General features: G+C 42.5%; 2 protein-coding genes across 3 annotated transcripts in view; one reads left to right on the forward strand and one right to left on the reverse strand.

Moving 5' to 3' along the window:
* The window catches only part of znf142 (zinc finger protein 142), a 51277-nt gene that overhangs the window by 4318 nt on the left and 25098 nt on the right, over positions 1–21861 (forward strand). Inside the window, exons 3-6 of one of the 2 annotated variants that reach the window (XM_059967559.1) lie at positions 120–803; positions 7569–7769; positions 11681–12493; positions 20249–20426. In XM_059967559.1, coding sequence (XP_059823542.1) covers positions 120–803; positions 7569–7769; positions 11681–12493; positions 20249–20426 — 1876 coding nt within the window. The remainder of the gene's footprint in view (positions 1–119; positions 804–7568; positions 7770–11680; positions 12494–20248; positions 20427–21861) is intronic. The other variant, XM_059967560.1, reaches the window with a different exon arrangement.
* The window catches only part of LOC132392948 (obscurin-like protein 1), a 225440-nt gene continuing 204921 nt past the window's right edge, over positions 1343–21861 (reverse strand). The window contains exon 32 of the mRNA XM_059967558.1: positions 1343–2945. The gene's annotated coding sequence lies outside the window, so the exon portion shown is untranslated. The remainder of the gene's footprint in view (positions 2946–21861) is intronic.

The following is a 21861-nucleotide window of genomic DNA, read 5'->3' on the forward strand; positions in this document are numbered from 1 at the left end:
CAAGAAGATGAATCGCAGCGTAGTTATTGATGATATATGTGTATGTACTTCGATAATAAATTTACTTTGAACTTTGACATAATGAATCAAAGTTGACCAATAGTTGGTATTCTCAACAGATGCATTGATCCAAATGGAGGGACTTGGTTACTACGACAAGAACAATGAGAGCTTTGAGGACCAGGCCCTGATTGATCATCTCCAACATCACACAGTGGCCACCAAACGACCACTGTCTCCTAGCTCTGGAGGAGAGGCTGGATTGCGGGCAAAGCGCCCTCGGTTGGCTCGGAGGAAAAAGAGCATGGTTGGCGGAGGCCCTAATGCCCAGGCGAACTCAGCCACTGCCCCTTGTGTGACGTATCCCTGCCCTGCCTGTGGTCAAGAATTCCCCCAGGCAGGAGCCTTGAAGGAACACATGGGCTCGTGCCCCAGTGGCGGTGATGTATCTGAGCAGCTGAGAAACGGCTGTACAATTGAGCCCAGTCCCTGCCCTGACCAAGCACGCGGACGGTTGTTCCAGAGTACCACAGAGATGGACAAGTATCACTACCCCTTCTGCTGTGACCAGTGTGATGTCATGTGCTCCACTGCCAAGCTCTTGGCAGAACACAAGAAACGCAGCCGGCTGCGGACTGAAAAGTTCAAGTGTGAGCTCTGCCCCTTTGAGAGCTGCAGCCCCCGAGACCTTAACAAGCACTATGGTGAGAAGCATCGAGACAAGGCAGCTTACGTCTGTGACAAATGTGACTTCATGAGCCGTTATCGCAAAGCTTTGAAGAAGCACCTGACCCTGCACTCTGGTAGGTACCCTGTACCATTGACCATGTCAGACTAGTATTCCATAAGTTCCCATCACAAGGGGCATAGACAGGGTCAACGTGCACAGGTCCTTTCCCCGACACTGGGTAATCAAGAACTGGGGGGGGGGGGGGGGGGGGATGTCACAGGTAAGTTCTTTACACAGAGAGTGATGGGTGTGTGGAATGCACTGCTGGTAGAGGAAGAAAGCTTTATGCGTATTAAGAAACCTAGACACATGCATGATAGAACATTATAGGGCTATGTAGGAGGGAAGGATTAGATTGATCTTAAGGGTACATTTAACAAGTTTTCACAGCATTGTGGGCTGAAGGGCCTGTACTGTGCTACGTTCTAGAGGGCATGGTAGGAGAGTCTAGGACCAGAGGGCACAGCCTCAGAATAGGAGGGCATCTCTTCAGAACAAAGATGAGAGGAATTTCTTTAACCAGGTCATGGTGGATCTCTGGAAATCATTGCTGCAATTGTCGTGGTTACTTGAAATGACCAGGAGACGCAGACAATTCTTCAAGAAGTTTAAACCTTTATTTGCAAACAAAGGCTGAGGCAATCAATGAACTTGTCACCGAAAGCCCGCCGAGCTGCGGTGTACAGCTTTCTTTATAGTAATTTCTTATCTCAGTTACATTTCGGTTTCATCAGCATACCCAATCAATTTATAATTGCATATCATCTATACATTAACTAATCAATCGCTGTTGCCTAGTCACCATTATTTTTCACCCATTCGCATTGGGACCTTATTCGTGGCCAAGATTATGTTTTCCAGACAACCTCCCTCACATTACATTCCTGCTCGCAGCATCCTGTCCGCCACCGTTATCTCTTACTAAACAAAGGCTGAGTGTAATACATGGGATACAGCTCAGCTAATAGTACTGCTAAATTAAGTGCCACAATATGCAGCTAAGAGAGTACAAAGTATCTAGTGAAAACAACACATAACAAAATGTGTCTAGTCAAATAATACATACTAATATTCAGTACCTAGAAGTGATTACATAGTATAGTAAATAGCTAATACATAGTGATTATATTTCAGGTATATATAGTGGTTATGTCAGATATATTTCTCAATACAATTCAGCCATGATGGAATGGCAGAGCAGACTCAATGGGCCAACAGGCTACATTCTGCTCTTATGTCTTACAATTTAAGGTGAGAGGGGTAAGATTTTAAAAGGGACTTGAGGGAAATATTTTCACGTAGAGGGTGATGTGTATCTGGGACAAGCTGCCAGGGAAGAGATTGAAGCAGACATGATTACACTTAAAAGACAATGGGACAGGTACATGGATTGAAAAGATTAGAAGGATATGTGCCAAAGGCAGGCGAAAGCGACTGACTAAGGTGGGCAAGAATGAGTTGGGCTGAGGGGCCTGTTCCCTGCTGTATCAGTCTAAGATTGTATCTTATTGTGGCAATTTGATTTCTGGAAAACTTGTCCATTGTGTTACAGTATTGCTTAAATTAAAGCTGCGAATAAGGTGCCAGATGTGGTCTAAACTGTTTTGTTTGAAGTTTTCAAGAAAGAATCAGATAAGTAGTTGGAGGAATATAACCTGTAACATCAGAGGTCAAAACACACTAGACCACTGGTACACTAAGATAAGGAATGCCTACCGTTCCTTGCCCAGATCGCACTTCGGAAAATCGGATCACTTCTCCTACCTGCATACAGCTAGAGCCTAAAAAGCAAGTCTCCAGAGACTTGGTCAACTAAGAGGAGGTTGCAGGATGCAGAGGAACGATTACAGGATTGCTCTGAGTCAGTGGACTGGGCTGTGTTCAAGCACTCATCTAGGGATCTGAATGAATACACCAGGGCTGTATTGGACTTCATTAAAACAATTGTAGATGAGTGTCTCCCACTAAATAATTCAGGGTCTTCCCCAGTCAGAAGCCTCGGGTGAACCATGGGATCCGAAATTTGCCGAGGCATTTGAGTCTGGAGACCGAAACAGCTACCCCAGTTGCACTTATATCCACAGCGATGAAGTGTTTGGAGAGGCTGGTGATGAAATGTATCAGCTTCTGTCTGAGAGGCGACTTGGATACACTCCAATTACCAGAGTCTATAGCAGATGCAATGTCATTGGCTCTTCACTCAACCCTGGAACATCTAGCAAGGATACATACATTAAGATACTGTTTATCGATTACAGATCAGCGTTTAACACCATCATCCCCTCAAAACTAATCTATAGGCCTCAAGACCTTGGCCTCAGTACCTCCTTGTGCAATTGAATCCTGGATTTTCTCCCTTGTAGACCCCAGTCAGTTCAAATTGGCAACAACATCTCCACGATCTCCATCACAGCACAAGGCTGTGTGCTTAGCCCCTACTCTGACTGTCTTTACACCTATGACTGTGCAGCAAAGCACAGCTCCAATACCATATTCAAGTTTGCTGACACCACTGTCATAGGCTGAATCAATGGTATTGACGAATCAGCATATAGGAGGGAGATTGAAAATCTGGCTGAGTGGTTTCATAATGACAGCCTCTCAGTTGCAATAAGACCGAGGAACTGATTGTAGACCAGGAGAGGTAAACCAGAGATCCATGAGCCAGTCCTCATTGGAGGATCAGAGATGGAGAGGGTTAGCAGCTTTAAATTCCTGGGTGTTACTACATCAGAGGACCTGTCCTGGACCCAGCATGTAAGTGCAATTGTGAAGAAAGCACAGCAGTGCTTCTACTTCCTTGGGAGTCTGTGGAGATATGGCATGACATTTAAAAATTTGACAAACTTCTATAGATGTGTATTGATAGGCTGCATCATGCCCTGGTTTGGAAACACCAATGTCTTTGAATGGAAAATCCTACAAAAGATAGTGGATTTGGCCCAGTCCATCACAGGTAAAGACCTCCCAACCATTGAGCAAATCTACATGAAATGCTGTTGTAGGAAAGCAGCATCTGTTATCAGGGGGCCCCACCACCCTGGTCATGCTCTTTTCTCACTGCTGCCATCAGGAAGAAGGCACAAGAGCTTCAGGAGTCACACCACCAGGCTCAAGAAAAGATATTACTCCACACCATCAGGCTCTTGAATAAAGGGGACAACTATACTCTCTTGCCCATCCATTGAGATGTTCCCACAGCCAGTGATCTCACTTGAAAAACTCTATATCTTGTTATCTCATGTTTTCATTATTTATTGTTACTTATTTATATTTGAATTTGCACGGTTTGTTGTCTTCTGCACTCTGGTTGATCTTCCATTGATCCTGTTATTGTTACTATTCTATAGATTTGCTGAGTATGCCCGCAGGAAAATGAATCTCAGGGTTGTAAATGATGACATATATGAACTTCAATAATAAAATTTACTTTGAAGTTTGAGGGTATGAGGTGAGATTTACAGAGATGTATAAAATTAATCAGGTGCTAGATGCTGAACGCATTCTTTTCCACCATAATCCTCTTGTGTTGCCACTTTCAGGGAGCTGTGGACTTCCACCCCGCCATCCTTCTGTACATTAATACTCCTGTGGAATTTAAAATCTTCTGCATACTCTCATCCGACTTTCAACCCCACCAAAGTGTGACACCTTACCTTTGTCCAGATTAAGCTCCCATCTGCTATTTCTCTGCTCATACTTCTGATTGGCCTATATTCATCTGAATCCTTCAATGTCAAAGTTCAAAGTAAATTTAAGCATCAAGAAGATGGCGCCAATGAACAATGCGACCAAGGGCAACATCCTTCAGGTGGTTCAGGAAACATTCTTTCCCTTCTTTTATGTCTTTTTCTTTCAAACGTTGTTCTGCTACTGGAATCTAAATATTGGTCATGTATTTTTGGGCCAGTTCAGTGATCTGGTGCGTTGCTGTCTCTGAGGGTGTTTGATGAGGTTTTGAGCGAAGCATACAGCCTCAAGGCTAAGAAACCTGGAAACAGGGAGCGAGCCCATGATTGATTCCATTTCTTACTGATTAAAACATTGAGGAAGATTGAAATCAATGAGGCAAGCAGGTGTTCACCTGTCAGGGGAAGGTGTATGTGATGGTGTCTCTCTCCGTCTTGTTCACTATTGCCAAAGGAAGGTCCCTATGTTCGAATAGTGTCTCCCCCTCCCCCTCCCCTCTCTCCCTCCCTCCCCCCTCCCCCTTCATCTCTCTCCCCTCCATATCCTCTCTCCCCTCTCTCTCTCCCCCTCTCTCTCCCCCCTCTCTCTCCCCCCTCCCCTCCCCCTCTGCCCCTCTCCCTCTCCCCCTTGAAGCTGTTGGTGGATGGTGCCGGAGACCTGGGGCTTGGCCAGGGTGTAATCGACACGGTTTGCAGACTGGACTCTGTAGTTCACATTATGATCTGTTTCTAGTTCCTGGTTGCTCTTTTTGTTTGTTATTTTGTGTGATTTTGATGGGGGCAGCCTGCAGGTAAGAGACGAGATTGAACTGAACTGAATATGCCTGGACTCTTTCAATGATGTCTTTGTGGTGTTTTGTATTCTGTGTTTCTTGCTCATTTTTTTTACCATTTGCGTGATTTTTTGCACATGGGGGGTGGGGAGTGGTATAGATTCCCCAGTTTTCTCTGTTTCATGGCTGACTGAAAAGATGAATCTCAGGGCTATTTACTTCATAAGTGGTTTGATAATAAATGTACTTTGAATTATCAAAGTATGTATGCGCGCTACTTTGAGATTCATTTCCTTGGCATTTACAGGAAAATAAAGAAATATAATAGAATTTATATAAAAAAAACTAAGACTGACAACCAACGAGCATGAAAAGACAAGTTGTGCAAATAATGTAAAAAAAAAGTAAATAAATAATACTGAATTGTAGAGGAGTCCTTGAAAGTGAGTCTGTAGGTTGTGGAATCAGTTCAGAGTTGATGTGAGTGAAGTTATCCACATTGGTTCAGAAGCTTGATGGTTGAAGGGTAATAACTGTTCCTGAACCTGGTGGTGTGGGACCTAAGGCTCCTCTTACTCCTTCCCGAAGGCAGCAGCAAGAAGAGAGCCTGGCCTGATGGTGGGGTACCTTGATGATTGACGCTGCTTTCTTGTGGCGGTGCTGACTGTATCCATCACTTTTTGTAAAATTTTCTGTTCATGGGCATTAGTGTTTCCATACCATGCCAAGTTGCAACCAGTTGGGATACTGTCCACTGTGTATCTATCGTGGTTTGTCAAAGTTTCAGATGACAAGTATGTTTTTGTGCTTGCTGTAAGAGTGTTGATGTATGATTCGAGTCTGCATTTTCCTGTAGAATTATAGTGACTATAGTTTAAAAATAATGTGCTGAAATTAATTACGATTAATTTTGAGGAGATGACCTTCTAGATGTGTGTAAGGTATTGAGAGCCATAGATAAAGTGGATAGTAAAATTCTTTACCCCCAGGATAGGAGTGTCCAAATCTAAGGGAGTAGATTTAGGGTGAGAGGGAAAGGTGTCAAAGGGATCAGGGAGGCAATTTTTTCACACTGTGTGTGGAACAAGCTGCCAGAGGAAGTGGTTGAGGCAGGTACAGTAGTATGATTTAAGAAGCCCCACCCTGCACTGGGTAAGTGCAGGGTGGGGCTTGGAGGGATATGGGCTAAGTGCAGGAAACCATGATCAGCGTGCACTGGTTGGTGTGCAGGGCCTGTATCTGCCATATTGTTGTATGACATTATGACATTGTAGTTGTGATCATTTAGTGTAATAAAATGTATTGTTTATAAGCTATTATGGAAAGAAGAAGCATGTGAGTAGACCTTTAACCTATTGCCAGCGTCATATTATCACCATAGATGGACTCCCCAGTTCAATCCTATTAATTCCTAACATCGTTTACGAATGTTTTTCAAAGATCTTGATCATTTCTATTTCAGTAACATTTTATGGCCTTTTGTAATCACCAAGTATTTTTATAACATCTTAATTCATCTTAATCCAAATTTGAGTTCCTTCAATACTGAGTCACCTGCCTGTGTCTCATTGTGTAACTGAATTGTAAACCTTATCACTCATGTTCCTGGCTGCTTTCAATACACCAACGTAGTACATGGTCCATGAACCATGAACATAAGACATGGGAGAATATCAGGCCATTTGGCCTGTTGAGCCTGCTCCGCCATTCCATCATGGCAGTTTTATTATCCCTCTCTCCCTGTAAACTTTGACACCCTTACTAATCAAGAACCTAGCAACCTCCTCTTCAAATATTTCTGATGATTTGACCTTCACAGTTGTTCATGGCAATGAACTCCACAGATTTCACACACTCTGGCAAAAGAAATTCTTACTCTTTTCTAATGGAATGTCCTTGTATGCTGAATGTGTACCCTCTGGTCCTAGACCCCACCCCTTCCACCCAAACTATAGGAAGCATCCTCTCCACGCCCACTCTATCTGGGGCTTTCAATATTCAATAGGTTTCAGTGAGAACCCACCCTCATTCTTTCAGACTCCAGTGAGTACCGGCCCAGAGCCACCAAATGCTTCTTGTACATTAACCCTTTCATTCCTGGGATCATTCTCATGAACCTTCTCCAATGCCAGCATATCTTTTCTTAGATAAGGGGCCCCAAAACTGCCTACAATACTCCGTGTGGTCTTACAAACCCTCATAAGTGGCCTGTAGGCTTCATGTAAATTCTCAGTTCTTGAAAATAAAAAGCATTTTTAAAACTCAGAATGTCAGTGTATGGTGGTAAGGCCACATAAGCACTGAATTTTCATTGCACACAGAGTGATTGACCACATCAGGCTGATTACTTTTTGTTTGTTCCTTGTTTCTCTGCAGACGAGGGTGGTAGTACTACTGAAGAGAACAACAGACATGTCGACAGGAGACTGGAGCCGGATAATGACAGTGTCATGTTACAGACGTGGCCCGGAAAACCAAAGCCATCTGCTTGCCAAGAGGAGGACCTGGTGTCAGAGACTGGCTCAGAGGACAACATCAGCAGAAAAAACAAGTCCCTCAGAGAGCGGCATTTCAAAGGTATGCTAAAACCATCTGGACAGCAGTTATCCCATTTCCCAGTTTTATTGTCCAAAGTCCTAGACAGATTGGACGTGGAGAGGATGTTTCCCATTGTGGTAGAATCTAGGACCAGAGGGCACAGCCTCGGAATAAAAGGATATCTCTTTCGAACAGAGATTAGAGGAGTTTTTTTTAGCCAGAAGATGGTGAACCCATGGAATTCATTGTCACAGACGGATGTGGAGGCCGGGTCATTGGGTATATTTAAAGCAGAGGTTGATAGGCTTTTAGTCGGGGTATCAAGGCAGGAGAAAAGGGTTGAGAGAGATAATAAACCAGCAATGATGGAATGGCAGAGCAGACTCGATGGGTTGATTGGCCTAATTCTGCTCCTATGTCTTATGTTCTTGTGTTCCGAAGTCCATATTCTCCATTGAAGAAAGTCTGTAGTGTAGATGTGGTTATAATATATCAATACTATAGGTAAGTGTTATATAGAAGGCTCTCAGTGGTAAAGGTGAGAAATTAAACAAGTAGTTTTTCTTCAGAAAGAAGGCAGAAAAACCTGCTGGAAATCTTGGAGAGTTCAGGGTGTGGTTGGTATTGGAACTGAGAGAACTTAATATTAGCGGAAAATATAGTGTCACTGAAATGGGCTCTACAGCCCACCACGGTCCAGTCACGTAGATGCCACGGCCAAGAGTGCTCACCAACACATCTTCTTCCTCAGGAGACTAAAGACATTTGGCATGGTCCCATCGGCTCTTACCAATTTTTATTGGTATGCCATAGAAAGCATCCTATTCTGGATGCATTGCTGCTTGGTACCACAACTGTAGTGCCTGTATTCACAAGAAACTGCAGAGAGTTGTGGACACAGCTCAGTACATCATGGAAACCAGCCTCCCCTCCGTGGACCGTGTCTCTATTTTTCACTGCGTCTGTATAGCAGCCAGCATAATGTAAGACCCCACCCACTCATGTATTCTCTCTTCTCCCGTCAGGCAGAAGACTTTAAAAAAAGCCTGAAAATATACACCACCAGGCTCAAGGGTGCTGGAAATCTTGAGCAACGCATGCAAAATTTGGGAGGAGCTCAGCAAGTCTTTCCCCAAGCAAAAGCTGATCAATGCTTCCACCCATTAACTTGCATCCCTCCCCCCACCACTATTACTTTATCATTTCCTGTCAGTCACCTTATGTCCAGGTAGTCCTGTGTTTAATGTATTGATTGTATGGACACACAATCAATCTCTGTATATAAGCTAAATTATATATTTGTATTTATTAAGTATTGTTTTGTGCTGCATCCGATCTGGAGGAACAATTATATCATTCTCCTTTACACTTGTGTACTGGAAATGACATTAAACAATCTTGAATCTTGCACAATCTTGGAAGAAAAATAACAATTCTATACCCCAATCCAACACCATGTTTAGCCCATATCGCTCTAATCCTTGTCTTTCCAAATACACTCAGACCCTGCATAACACTTCCCCGCATGGCTCTGATTTGTTATAGCGTGGTTATTCAATTCTTTATTGAAATTTTTTTAAATGACAAAAATTAATTATAAGCATCGCTTAAAACTTCTCAAGAGCAGCTGCCATTACAGTAAACATTCAGTCAGCAATCAGAGCGCTTTACATACGCTCTGAGCCATTCACAGCCAATCACGTTTTAGTTCACGCTCCGCCTCCCCAGTATGTGTAAATATTTTTGCTCCTTCGCCAATTTGTTCCATTCTTTTCACTCATAATGTCTGAAAATGGCCAGCAACTTCCAGTGAGGGTGGTACATCTAAGAAAAGCTTTAGCATGGATGTGAAATGGCAGGTGATACGGTGTTTGGAAGCTGGTGAGCGTCAGGTTGATGTTGGCGCCTTTTTGAAATTGGCTGCATCAATGATCAAAACAATTGTAAAAAATGCAGACAAGATAAAAGCTTTTGCAGCGACGACCTCAAAGTTATCACCAACGAAGGTGCTCATGTAATGAGCAAACACGAAGAAATCTGCATATGCTGGAAATGCAAGCAACACCCACAAAATGCTGGTGGAATACAGCAGGCCAGGCAGCATCTATAGGGAGAAGCACTGTCGACGTTTCAGGTCGAGACCCTTCACCAGGATGCTGCCTAGCCTGCTGAGTTCCACCAGCATTTTGTGTGTGTTGTTGCTCATTTAATGAGCCATTTGCTCGAAAAAATGGAAAATAGACTAAATATATGAGTGGGTGACCAAACACCATGAAACATGCCCCTAACCCAACTGATAATAATGGAAAAGCCAAGAAGCATCTTCAGTCATATTCAAGAAGAAGAAGAAAAAGATATGTCAGTAACATTCACAGCCAGCAGAGGCTGGTTTGATAGATTTAAACAGTGCAGAAACCTCCATAGCGTACGTATCTCTGGTGAAGTGGCCAGTGTAGACAGCAAGGCAGCCCAGGATATTCCTGCAACACTGAAGGCCATAATTGAAAAGGACATTTATCGTCCTGATCTTGTCTTCAATGTAGATGAAACAGACCTATTTTGGAAAAGAATAACTTCTCATACTTCCATCTCCCGAGAAGAGAAATATACATCTGGGTCCAAGGCTTCGTGGACCAGTTAGCTCTGTTGCTAGGAGGCAGTGCTAAAGGTGACTTTAAGTTAAAGCCAATGATTGTGTATCATTGTGAAACACCATGAGCAATGAAAGGCGTTTTAAAGCCAAGTCTACCAGTGATTTGGAAATCAAACCAGAAAGCTTGGGTGACGATTGATGTTTTCCAAAATTGGTTTGTTTCACTTTTTGTCCAGCAGTGAAGCGGTATTGTGAGGAGCATGACCTTGAACCTGAAGCATTGTTGGTGCTTGATAATGCTCCAGGCCGCCCTGAGAATCTTGATGGGCTTTTGACCTGCACTCCTGTAGAAATGGTTTACTTTCCACTAAGCACCACTTTATTACTCCAGCCAATGGATCAAGGAGTAATAGTGAATTTTAAAGCCTACTACCTTCATCGCACATTCATGAAACTTGTAGAGGAAACAAAAAGTCAAGACAAACAATCCATCAGGCAATTTTGGAAAAACTACAGCATCATGAAAGCTGTAGACTGGGATGAAGTAACTTCAAACTACATGAGCAGAGTGTGGAAGAAGCTGTGGCCGGAAGCACGCAATAACATCCTAGGATTTCAGACGGAATCAATCATCCAAAACATCATCTAACTGGCCAAAGAAGCAGGATTAGAGGATGTTAATAATGGCGATGTTGAAGTATGGTGAGAGCCCTAACGAAAAGCTTCAAGAATTGGCAGAGCAACGCATCCTGAACCTGAGGACACAGATGGAGAAGAGGAAACACCAGCAAGAAACTTCACAAAATTCCTCAGCACTAGCATCACCACGATCACACGAACCACTTCATCGATAATGACCCTGACTGGGAGTGAAGCAATAAGGCAAAGAGACGTGTTCTCGCCATGATTTCCCGGTACCGAGAACTGTTTCACGAGAGGAAACTTAAGAAAAAACAGTCAAATTTCAATGCCTACTTGAAGGAGAAGCCAAAGTGAGAGGAGGACCCACACCTGGTCCCTCCTCTGGGATGTAACCACCTCCTGCTTCCCTCCACTGCTGCTGCCATGTGTTACTGCTCCACAGATATACAGATTAGGCCTTTTTGCATGTTTGTCACTCCACGGATTGCTGTGTATACGTAAAATAATATCTTATATCTTGGGTTTGATTTCTTTTATCAGGTACACATGCTTATTTACGTAATGTTATAATGACCCCGCATAGCACTGATTTACGTAGCACTCCACGTCTGACAAACGCACCGTCAGTGTTAAGAGGAGTCTGAATGTATCTTTTAAATGTCATTATTGTGCTTGCTTCAACACTTAGCTATCATCTTTTATTTTAATCTCTTAGTTGACGTTCAAGAAGGAATGGAACATCTGTACAAGACCCACATCTGCCCGGAATGCAAACGGTGTTTCAAAAAGAGGACCCATCTGGTCGAGCATCTTCACCTCCACTTCCCAGACCCCAGTCTCCAGTGCCCTCACTGCCAGAAGTTCTTCACAAGCAAGGGCAAACTGAAGGTGCACCTGATGCGGGAGCTGGGTGTGAAGAGCCATCATTGCCCTCTGTGCGACTACAGCGCGGTAGAGAAGAACTCACTGAACCGGCACCTGGCCAGCATGCACGAGAACACCACCAACTTCTACTCTGAGGTCTACGCCTGCCCAGCGTGCCAGGAGAAGTTCACAGTCAGCAACGCGCTCAAGGAGCACATGAAGACCCACAAGGAGGAGCGGCAGCTGCTGCACTGCCTCGAGGGGGACTGCGGCTACATGGCGGAGGAGCGCAAGGACTTGGTCCGCCACCTTGAGGAGGTGCACGGCACCCAGGCGGTGGAGTGCCGCTACAGGGCGTGTGGTTCGCTCTTCGCCTCTGAGGCCAGCATGGAGGCGCATCGTCGCACCCACTACGCCTTCCACTGTGACCAGTGCGACTTTGTCTGCTCCAACAAGCATGTCTTCCGGCGCCACAAGCGCAGGGGACACCCAGGCAGCGAGGAGCTGGCCTGTGACTTCTGCCCCTACAAGACCTTCAACCCTGTGGAGTTCAGCGACCATGTGGGCAAGATGCACGCAAATGAGAAGATCCACAAGTGCAGCGAGTGCGACTTCGCCACGGCGCACAAGAGAGTCCTCAACAGGCATATCCTGCTCCACACAGGTGGGTGAAAGTCAGTAAGATGCCTGCGGGCTTTGAATGTTGTGGGGGGGGTGGGTGGATCCTGTGGCTTAAGGAAAAGTCTTCTTAGCCAGAGACTTTTTCCCAGGGCAGAATTGGCTAATACCAGGGGCGTATTCCTTCTGCAAGTGATTTCATGTTCCAGTTTATTGTCATCGAGTATACATCTATCACAGCACATAAAACAAAGTTATTCCTGCAGGTAAGTTAATAAAATATAGTTCAAAGTGCATGTAGTGTGCAGCACAGGTAAACATTACAGTAAACAGCTTGTTGTCCTAGTGACAAGATCTTCGTTTCAACATTTAAGAAAAGTTCCATATTTAAGAAAAGTTCCATATTTAAGAATTATCTCCCCCAGTGCTCCTCTTCCTTCCCTTTCTCCCATGGTCCACTCTCCTTTCCTGTCAGATTCCTTCTTCTCCAGCCCTTTTCCACCTGTCATCTCTCAGCTACTTATTTCATCCCGCCCTCTCCAATCCACCTGGGTTCACCTATCACTTTCTAGCTTGACCTCCTTCCTCTCCCCCTCACTTTATTCTGGTATCTATTCCCATCTTTTCCAGTCATAATGAAGGGCTTCAGCCCAAAACATCAACTGTTTATTCATTTCCGTAGACACTGCCTGACCTGCTGAGTTCATCCAGCATTCTCTGTGTGTTGTTGTGGATTTTCAGCATCTGCAGAATCTCTTGTGCTTATACTTTGCTGTACTGTTCTATGTTCTGTACTGTAAAATGGGCAACATTTTCACACAGAGGGTGGTCTGTATATGGAACGTGCTGCAGAGGAAGTGGTCAAGGCAGATATAAAAACATTTAAAAGGCAATTGGACAGGTAGATAGATAGGAAAAGTTAGAAGAATATGTGCCAAACACAAGCAAGTGGAACTGACATAGCTGGGCATCACGGATGGTTCTATTTTCTAAAATCTGGGGGCAGGTGGATCTGGCAAAGCGGGAGCTCATCTCGTGTATGGTTCCCATTCTGGTAAACTCACTTTTATTGTCACTGAGGTACAGTGAAAAACTGGTCTGCATACTGTCCATACAAATCAATTAATTACACTGCCGCATTGAGGTAGGGCAAGGTAAAACAATGACAGTGTAAGGTGTCGCAGTTACACAAAAAGAGTGCGGGTAGAACATAAGGCTCAAAGTGGAAAGTAAATTTATTAACAAAGTACATATATGTCACCATCTACAACCCTGAGATTTGTTTTTTTGCAGACATGCTCAGAAAATCAAAGAAACACAATAGAATCAATGAAAGACTGTGCCCATCAGGACTGACAAACAACCAATGTACAAAAGACAACAAACTATGCAAATACAAAAGAAAAAAAATAATAAATAAACAAACAAACAAACAAACAAACAAGCAAGCAATAAATATCAAGAACATGAGATCAAGAGCCCTTGAAAGTGACTCCAGAGGTTGTGGGAACAGTTCAGTGATGGGGCTAACGAAGATGGGTAAAGTTATCCCCTCTGATTCAAATGCCTGATTGTTGAGATGTAATAATTGTTCCTTAATCTGGTGGTGCGGGTCCTGAGGCTCCTGTACCACCTTCCTGACGGCAGCAGTAAGAAGAGGGCATGGACTGGGTAGTGAGGTGCCTTGATGATAGAGGCTATTTTCCTGCGACAGTACTCCATGTACATTTGCTTACTGGTGGGGAGGGCTTTACCTGTGATGGACTGGGCTGTATCCACTACTTTTTGTGGGAATTTTTGTTCAAGGGATTGGTGTTTCCATACCAGACCATGATGCAACCAATCATTATACTCTCCACTGCAGATCTATAGAAGTTTATCAAAGTTTTAGAATCATGCCGAATTTTCACAGACTTCTAAGCAAGTAGAGACTTTCTTCATAGTTGCACTTACATACTGGACCCAGGACAGATCCTATGAAATAATAACATTGAGGAATTTAAAGTTGCGGACTTTCTCACCTCTGATCCCCTGATGACGACTGGCTCATGGACATCCAATTTTCTCCTCTGGAAGTCAATAATCAGTCTTGCTGGCATTGAGTGAGAGTTTGTTGATGTGGCAACTCTCAGCCAGATTTTCAATCTCCCTCCTATATGCTGATTCGTCACCACCTTTGATTTGGCCTACGACAGTGGTGTCATCAGCAAACTTAAATATGGCACTGGAGCTGTGCTTAGCCACAGTCATTAATATAAAGTGAGTGGAGCAGGGGGCTAAACGCACAGACCTGTGGTGCAACTGCATTGATGGTGATCGTGGAAAAGACGTTGCCAGTCCAAATTGTCTGGGGTCTGCAAGTGAAGAAATTGAGGATCCAATTGCATGAGGAGGAGGTGGGTTGTGAGGCATTTTTGCAGGACCCTGAAGTTTCCCACAGGAGCTCAACCATAAATATAACAAGTACTTTAACATTAGGGTTGCATTTGTAAAGCAGGACATGTTGAACATCGGAGAAGGATTCCACAAACAGCTGTGTGTTAAAGGCCAGTGCAATTGAGTGTGTTATTATTGATGAGAAGTCCCTAGTATTCTGTGAAATAACACTATGAGATCTTCACACATCTACAGGGGGCAGTGGAGCTATAGTTACTTAATTTAGAAAGTTGACAATGCTCTGGAGAATAAAACTTATAGTTCAGAGCCATAGAACACTATAGTACAGATGGGCTGTTTGGCCCATCTAGTCTGTGCTGAACTGATATTCTGCCTAGTCTCATCAACCCACACATGGACCATAGCCCTCCCTCCATGTAATTATCCAAATTTCTCTTCAATGTTTCAATTGAACCAGCATCCACCTAATTTACTTTAATTATGCCCCTCAAAATTTTGCATACCTCTATCAAATGTCTTCTTATTCTCCTATGCATTTGGGAATAAATCCTAACCTTATCATCCCTGAAGAAGCTGGCAGAGTTTGTCATGGAAAAGTTGGTTATATTCAATACCTGTACCTGTTGGAAGTCCAAAAAGAGTTTATTCGTCATATATGCCAGGAAAGCACAAGGTCCTTTTTCAAAGTCCTAACCAATTCCACTTTTCCCTATAACTCAGGTCCTCAATATCCTGGCAAAATCCATTTAATTTTTCTCTGTACTCTTTCAATCTTATTGCATCTTTTTTGCATGTAGGTGACCAGAACTGCACACAATACTCCAAGATTGACCCCACCAACATCTAGCAACTTCAACATAACATCAGTTCTAATTCTCCAAGATCTTTAATACAATTGACACAACATTCTCCTAGATCACCTTGAGAATGGGGTTGGCCTTTCTGGTAGTGTCTTTAATTGGTTTCGCTGGTATACCTTTGAGAGAAAATTATTTTCTCTCTCTTGGAGACCAACTTTCTAAGCGATGTGTTGTACCTTTTGGTATTGCTCAGGAAAGCTGTCTTGGTCCTACATTCTTCTCTTTATACATGCATCCCTTAGGAGGCGTCATAAGAGAGCATAAACTTGATTTCCACAGTTATGCAGATGACACACAATTATATATCTCAGTTGAACCTGATGATGATAACACCCCATTTTCTGACTCCTGGTATGGCTGCAAAAACAAATGGTTGAGAAATAATTTCTTAAAGCTAAATGAAGATAAAACTGAAAGGCTTTTGGTTGGTCCCAAAGCTAAAAGGGAAACTTCTTGATAAACTTGGGAACTTGGCTCCCCTTGTAAAGTTAGAAGTAGCAAGCCTAAGTATTATCCTTGATTCTGACTTGAATTTTAAATCCCACATAAAGAAAATGACCAGCAGAGCATTTCTACACTTAAAAATATTGCAAGGGTACGATACATCCATTTCAGTCATGTAATGATGCCAAAAAAACAATTTATGCCTTTATGTCCAAAAGACTAGATGACGCAATACACTTTTTACTGGCCTTCCAAAGCAATCTATTGACAAACTTCATTTCATTCAGAATGTCGCCGCTAGTCTTTTAACCAAAACCAGTAAGAGGGAGCATATCACTCTCATTCTAGCTACTCAGCATTAGCTTTCTGAAACTTTAAAAAATGATTTTAAAGTTCTCTTACTTGCTTTTAAAGCTCTCAATAGTCTGGGATCAGAGTACATCACAGAATCGCTTTTGTTTTATAATCCTGTTTAAGCTCTCAGGTCTTCTACTGCCGGTCTCTTATATTCAAACAATCTCCCACAAAAGATAATCAGTAGGTCAGCTTTTTTGAGCCACGCTCCCAAACTGTGGTATTCAATACAAAACTATAAGGGATGCAGACTCAGTGAACACTTTTAACACCACCTTGAAACCTATTTATTTAACCTTACTTTGAACTAACGTCTTTTTGTCTTTTATTTTCATGCTTGCACTTTATCCCATGGTAAAACACTTTTAACTACATCATATGTACAAAAAAAATACTCTGTAAGTAAGTCATTATTATAATATCAACAGTACTATGCCAAAGTCTTAGGCGCCTAGATTATTTATCTGGTTTCAGATGGTGTGGCCTCCACAGAGCCCTGATCTCAACATCATCAAGGTTGTCCGGGATTACCTGGAGAGACAGAAGCAAGTGAGACCTCCAAAATCTGCTGAAGAACAGTGGCAAGTTCTTCAAGATGCTTGAAACAATCTACCAGCTGATTTTCTTATAAAACTGCATGACAGTGTACCTAAGAGAATTGATGCAGTTTTAAAGGAAAACAGAGGGCACACCAAATATTCATTTGATTTAGTGCTTTTTTTTAACTGTTTGTTGCAATTTATATTCATTTTTTGATATTTAGGAGCTTTTCATTTCATTATTTTTGCAAGCACCTTCACTTTACAGGTTTTTTTTTTACATGTCCCTAAGACTTTTGCACAGTGATATATTTTTATTTTTTTCTCAGTCCAAGCCAGTTAAACTTGAGGTATGTGCATAGCCAAGCACACTCATTTCTGAATTGCAACGAACCTTCGGACTATACTAGTAGTGTTTAGTACTGTGGCTTTCTGAAGATTTAGAGAAGTATTGCTGTGTAGGCCTAATTAACCATATAACAATCACAGCACGGAAGCAGGCCATCTCGGCCCTCCTAGTCTGTGCCGAACTCTTAATCTCACCTAGTCCCACCTACCCGCACTCAGCCCATAACCCTCCACTCCTTTCCTGTCCATATACCTATCCAATTTTACCTTAAATGACACAACTGAACTGGCCTCTACTACTTCTACAGGAAGCTCATTCCACACAGCTATCACTCTCTGAGTAAAGAAATACCCCCTCGTGTTTCCCTTAAACTTCTGCCCCCTAACTCTCAAATCATGTCCTCTCATTTGAATCTCCCCTACTCTCAATGGAAACAGCCTATTCACGTCAACTCTATCTATCCCTCTCAAAATTTTAAATACCTCGATCAAATCCCCCCTCAACCTTCTACGCTCCAATGAATAGAGACCTAACTTGTTCAACCTTTCTCTGTAACTTAAGTGCTGAAACCCAGGTAACATCCTAGTAAATCGTCTCTGCACTCTCTCTAATTTATTGATATCTTTCCTATAATTCGGTGACCAGAACTGTACACAATATTCCAAATTTGGCCTTACCAATGCCTTGTACAATTTTAACATTACATCCCAACCTCTGTACTCAATGCTCTGATTTATAAAGGCCAGCGTTCCAAAAGCCTTCTTCACCACCCTATCTACATGAGACTCCACCTTCAGGGAACTATGCACTGTTATTCTTAGATCTCTCTGTTCCACTGCATTCCTCAATGCCCAACCATTTACCCTGTATGTCCTATTTGGATTATTCCTGCCAAAATGTAGACCGTCACACTTCTCAGCATTAAACTCCATCTGCCAACGTTCAGCCCATTCTTCTAACCGGCATAAATCTCCCTGTAAGCTTTGAAAACCCACCTCATTATCCACAACACTTCCTACCTTAGTATCATCAGCATACTTACTAATCCAATTTACCACCCCATCATCCAGATCATTTATGTATATTACAAACAACATTGGGCCCAAAACAGATCCCTGAGGCACCCCGCTAGTCACCGGCCTCCATCCCGATAAACAATTATCCACCACTACTCTCTGGCATCTCCCAGCTAGCCACTGTTGAACCCATTTTATTACTCCAGCACTAATACCTAACGACTGAACTTTCTTAATTAACCTTCCATGTATAATTGTATAATAGTATTGTGAGTTTGGGATGATACTACTTGTAGAAGTTATTTTAGGGCAATGTATACCCTGTTCATGTTCCATAGTCTTTTAATTTCCTCTTTTAATTCAGCATCTTTCTGGTGTTTTTCATTTGTTGGTTTCTGTATGTTATCTCGGTTTGGAATGGCTGCATCTATTAAGCTGTTCTTGCTTGTTTATCCTGTCATATTATATCCAGACGGTTTTTATAGATGGCCCTAAGGGATTGGTTGTAGGATTCTGACTCTAAAACTGGATCAGGCTTGTATTTATAGTGAGGCATGGTGTTGTTTATGAGGTGGTATTTTGGTGAATGATATTTGCCACTTGATTGTACCTGTGTAACTGATCAGATTGAGTGAAGCTGCCGCAGGCTCCTGTAGTGTGTTGGATTGTTTCTGGTTTCTCTTGGCATTTTCTGCATTTATCAACTTGAATTTGTTGGTCTCTTATTCTGTATTTTAATGATTTTTTTGTGTGACCACCTGGTCCTGCATTGCCACAAGAGCCATTCTTTTTCTGAGCAGAGATCTGCAACTCTGAGCCAGGCATTCAACACTTCCTTGTCAACATCTGTTCTGCTCAGATCGTGGAGGTGTCTTCCATGGAGGGTCATGCTCTTTCATCAGTTAACATTTTTCTCTGTAGTGATAATTTATTTGTTTTTCTGGGTTTTTCATTTAAGTTTAGTAGTGTGTATTTATCAGAATTGCATATGCTTATGTGGAGTGCTGAATCCTGTTTTCATTGATGAAAATATATCCTGCTGAGGGTGTGTGTACACACACACAGACACACAGACACACACACACACACACACAGACACACAGACACACAGACACACACACACACACACACACACACACAGACACACACACACACACACACACACACACAGACACACAGACACACACACACAGACACACACACACACACACAGACACACAGACACACACACACACACACACACACAGACACACACACACACACACACACACACACAGACACACAGACACACACACACACACACACACACACACACACACACACACACACACACACACACACACACACACAAAATTAACCATGAGTGTGGGATGGAATCAAGTTCTTTTTAGCAGTCAGTGTAACAACATGAAAGATTCTTGCTTTTCTGCTGGGCTTGATTTAGAATTACAGAATCCATTATCAGTTCTGTATGTCCTTTCATACCCTTACAGCATCAATAATGATAATTATTATTATCCCAACTCCTATAATGTGCCAAAACCTCTTTTTGCAACCCTAAACACAAGAGATTTTGCAGTTGCTGGAAATCCAGAGTATCATGCACAAAATGGTGGAGAAACTCAGCAAGTCAGGCAGCACTTATGGAAACGTACCTATCTCTCTGTAACTCTATCTACCTGCGATGCCACTTTCGAAGGATTATGCATCTTTATTCCCTGATCCCTTTGTGTATGATAACATTTCATTTAGGCCTAACAAAGATCTTATACTTTTGTGGGAATCGAGGTCTGTTTGTAGAATAATCAGATTTTATTCTGTTGGTTTTAATCTCTTCTTTAGGTGAGAAGCCACATAAATGTGAACTGTGCGATTTCACCTGCAGGGACATGGGCTACTTGTCGAAGCACATGCTCACGCATTCTGACCATAAGAATTACATGTGTACAGAGTGTGGTTACATTACCAAGTGGAAGCACTACCTCACAGTTCACATGCGCAAACATACCGGCGACCTGAGGTAACAGTCATTCTTCGTGCGAATTTCGTGTGTGTCAAGGGACGTCACCAGTAGAAGGAACACGTGCTTATTTGAAAAAAAACTACCTCTGACATCCCCTCTCCCCCTATACTTTACTTAAAACACTTTAAAATTTATGTCCTGTCATATTAACCATTTTTGTCCTGTGAATAGGTCTCCGGCTGTCCCCTTGATCTATGCCTCTTAACATTTTGTAAACATGTATTGTCCCCTCTCGCCAATCTTCAGTCCAAAGAGAAAAGTGCTAGCTCATTCAGCCTTTCCTTAAAAGACATACTTTGTAATCCAGCAGCATTGAAAGCTTCCACATCCTTCCTATTATGAATGTCCAAAAAGGATCACAATACTAAGTGTGGTCGAACCAGAGTTTTGGAACATCGAACATTTCCAGCACAGTACATTCAGGTCCTTTGGCCCATGATGTTGTGCCAACCTTTCAGACTACTCTAAGATCAATCTAATCCTTCCCTCCTACATAGCTCTCCATTTTTGTATGACCATGCACCTATTTAACTGTTCTTTAAATGTCTCTAATGTATCTGTCTGTACCTCCACCATTGGCAGCATGTTCCATACACCACTCTGTGTAAAAGTACATTCCTCCAATCACCGTAAAATGATGTCCACTAGTATTATTAGGCATTTCCATTCTGCGAAAGTGTCTCTAGCTGCCCACTTGATCTATGCCTCTTATCATCTTGTATATTTCTATCAAGTCACCCCTCATTCTTCTTCACTCCAAAGAGGAAACTCGCTCAACATGCTCTCTAATCCAGGCAGCATCCTGGTAAAACTCCTCTGCACCCTCTCAAAAGCTTCTACATCCTTCCTGTAACGAGGTGACCAGAACTGGGCAGAATACTCTAGGTGTGGTCTAACCAGAATTTTATAGAGCTTTTAATATTGTTCATTTAATATACTTTATGTAATTTAATATGTATGTTAATATATATTCAATGCAGTAGTATAATGTTTAGCATAACATCTTACAGTGCCAGCAAGCAGTGATCAGAGTTCAGTTCCTGCCACTGTCTGTAAGGAGATGTATGTTCTCCTCATAAGTTTCATCTGAGTGCTCAGGTTTCTTCCCACATTCCAAAGTGGTATGGGTTAGGTTTAGTAATTTGTGGGCATGCTACGTTACTGCTGGAGGAATGGTGACACTTGCAGGCTGCCCCCAGCACACCCTCAGACGGTGTTGGTTGTGGACACAAGTTAAGTATTTCACTGTATGCTTCGATGTACCCGTGACAATTAAAGCTTACCTTTAAAATATCTTTATCTTTATTAATTAATAATTAAAGTCTGCCAATATCAGTATTCAGTTTTTCACTATTAGAATGGTGGAAAAATGTAAATTAGAATCAGTTTTATTATCACTGGCATACATCATGAAATAAGTTGTTTTGCAACA

The sequence above is a fragment of the Hypanus sabinus genome, chromosome 4, assembly GCF_030144855.1.
Source record: "Hypanus sabinus isolate sHypSab1 chromosome 4, sHypSab1.hap1, whole genome shotgun sequence".
Classification (NCBI taxonomy): Eukaryota; Metazoa; Chordata; class Chondrichthyes; order Myliobatiformes; family Dasyatidae; genus Hypanus; species Hypanus sabinus.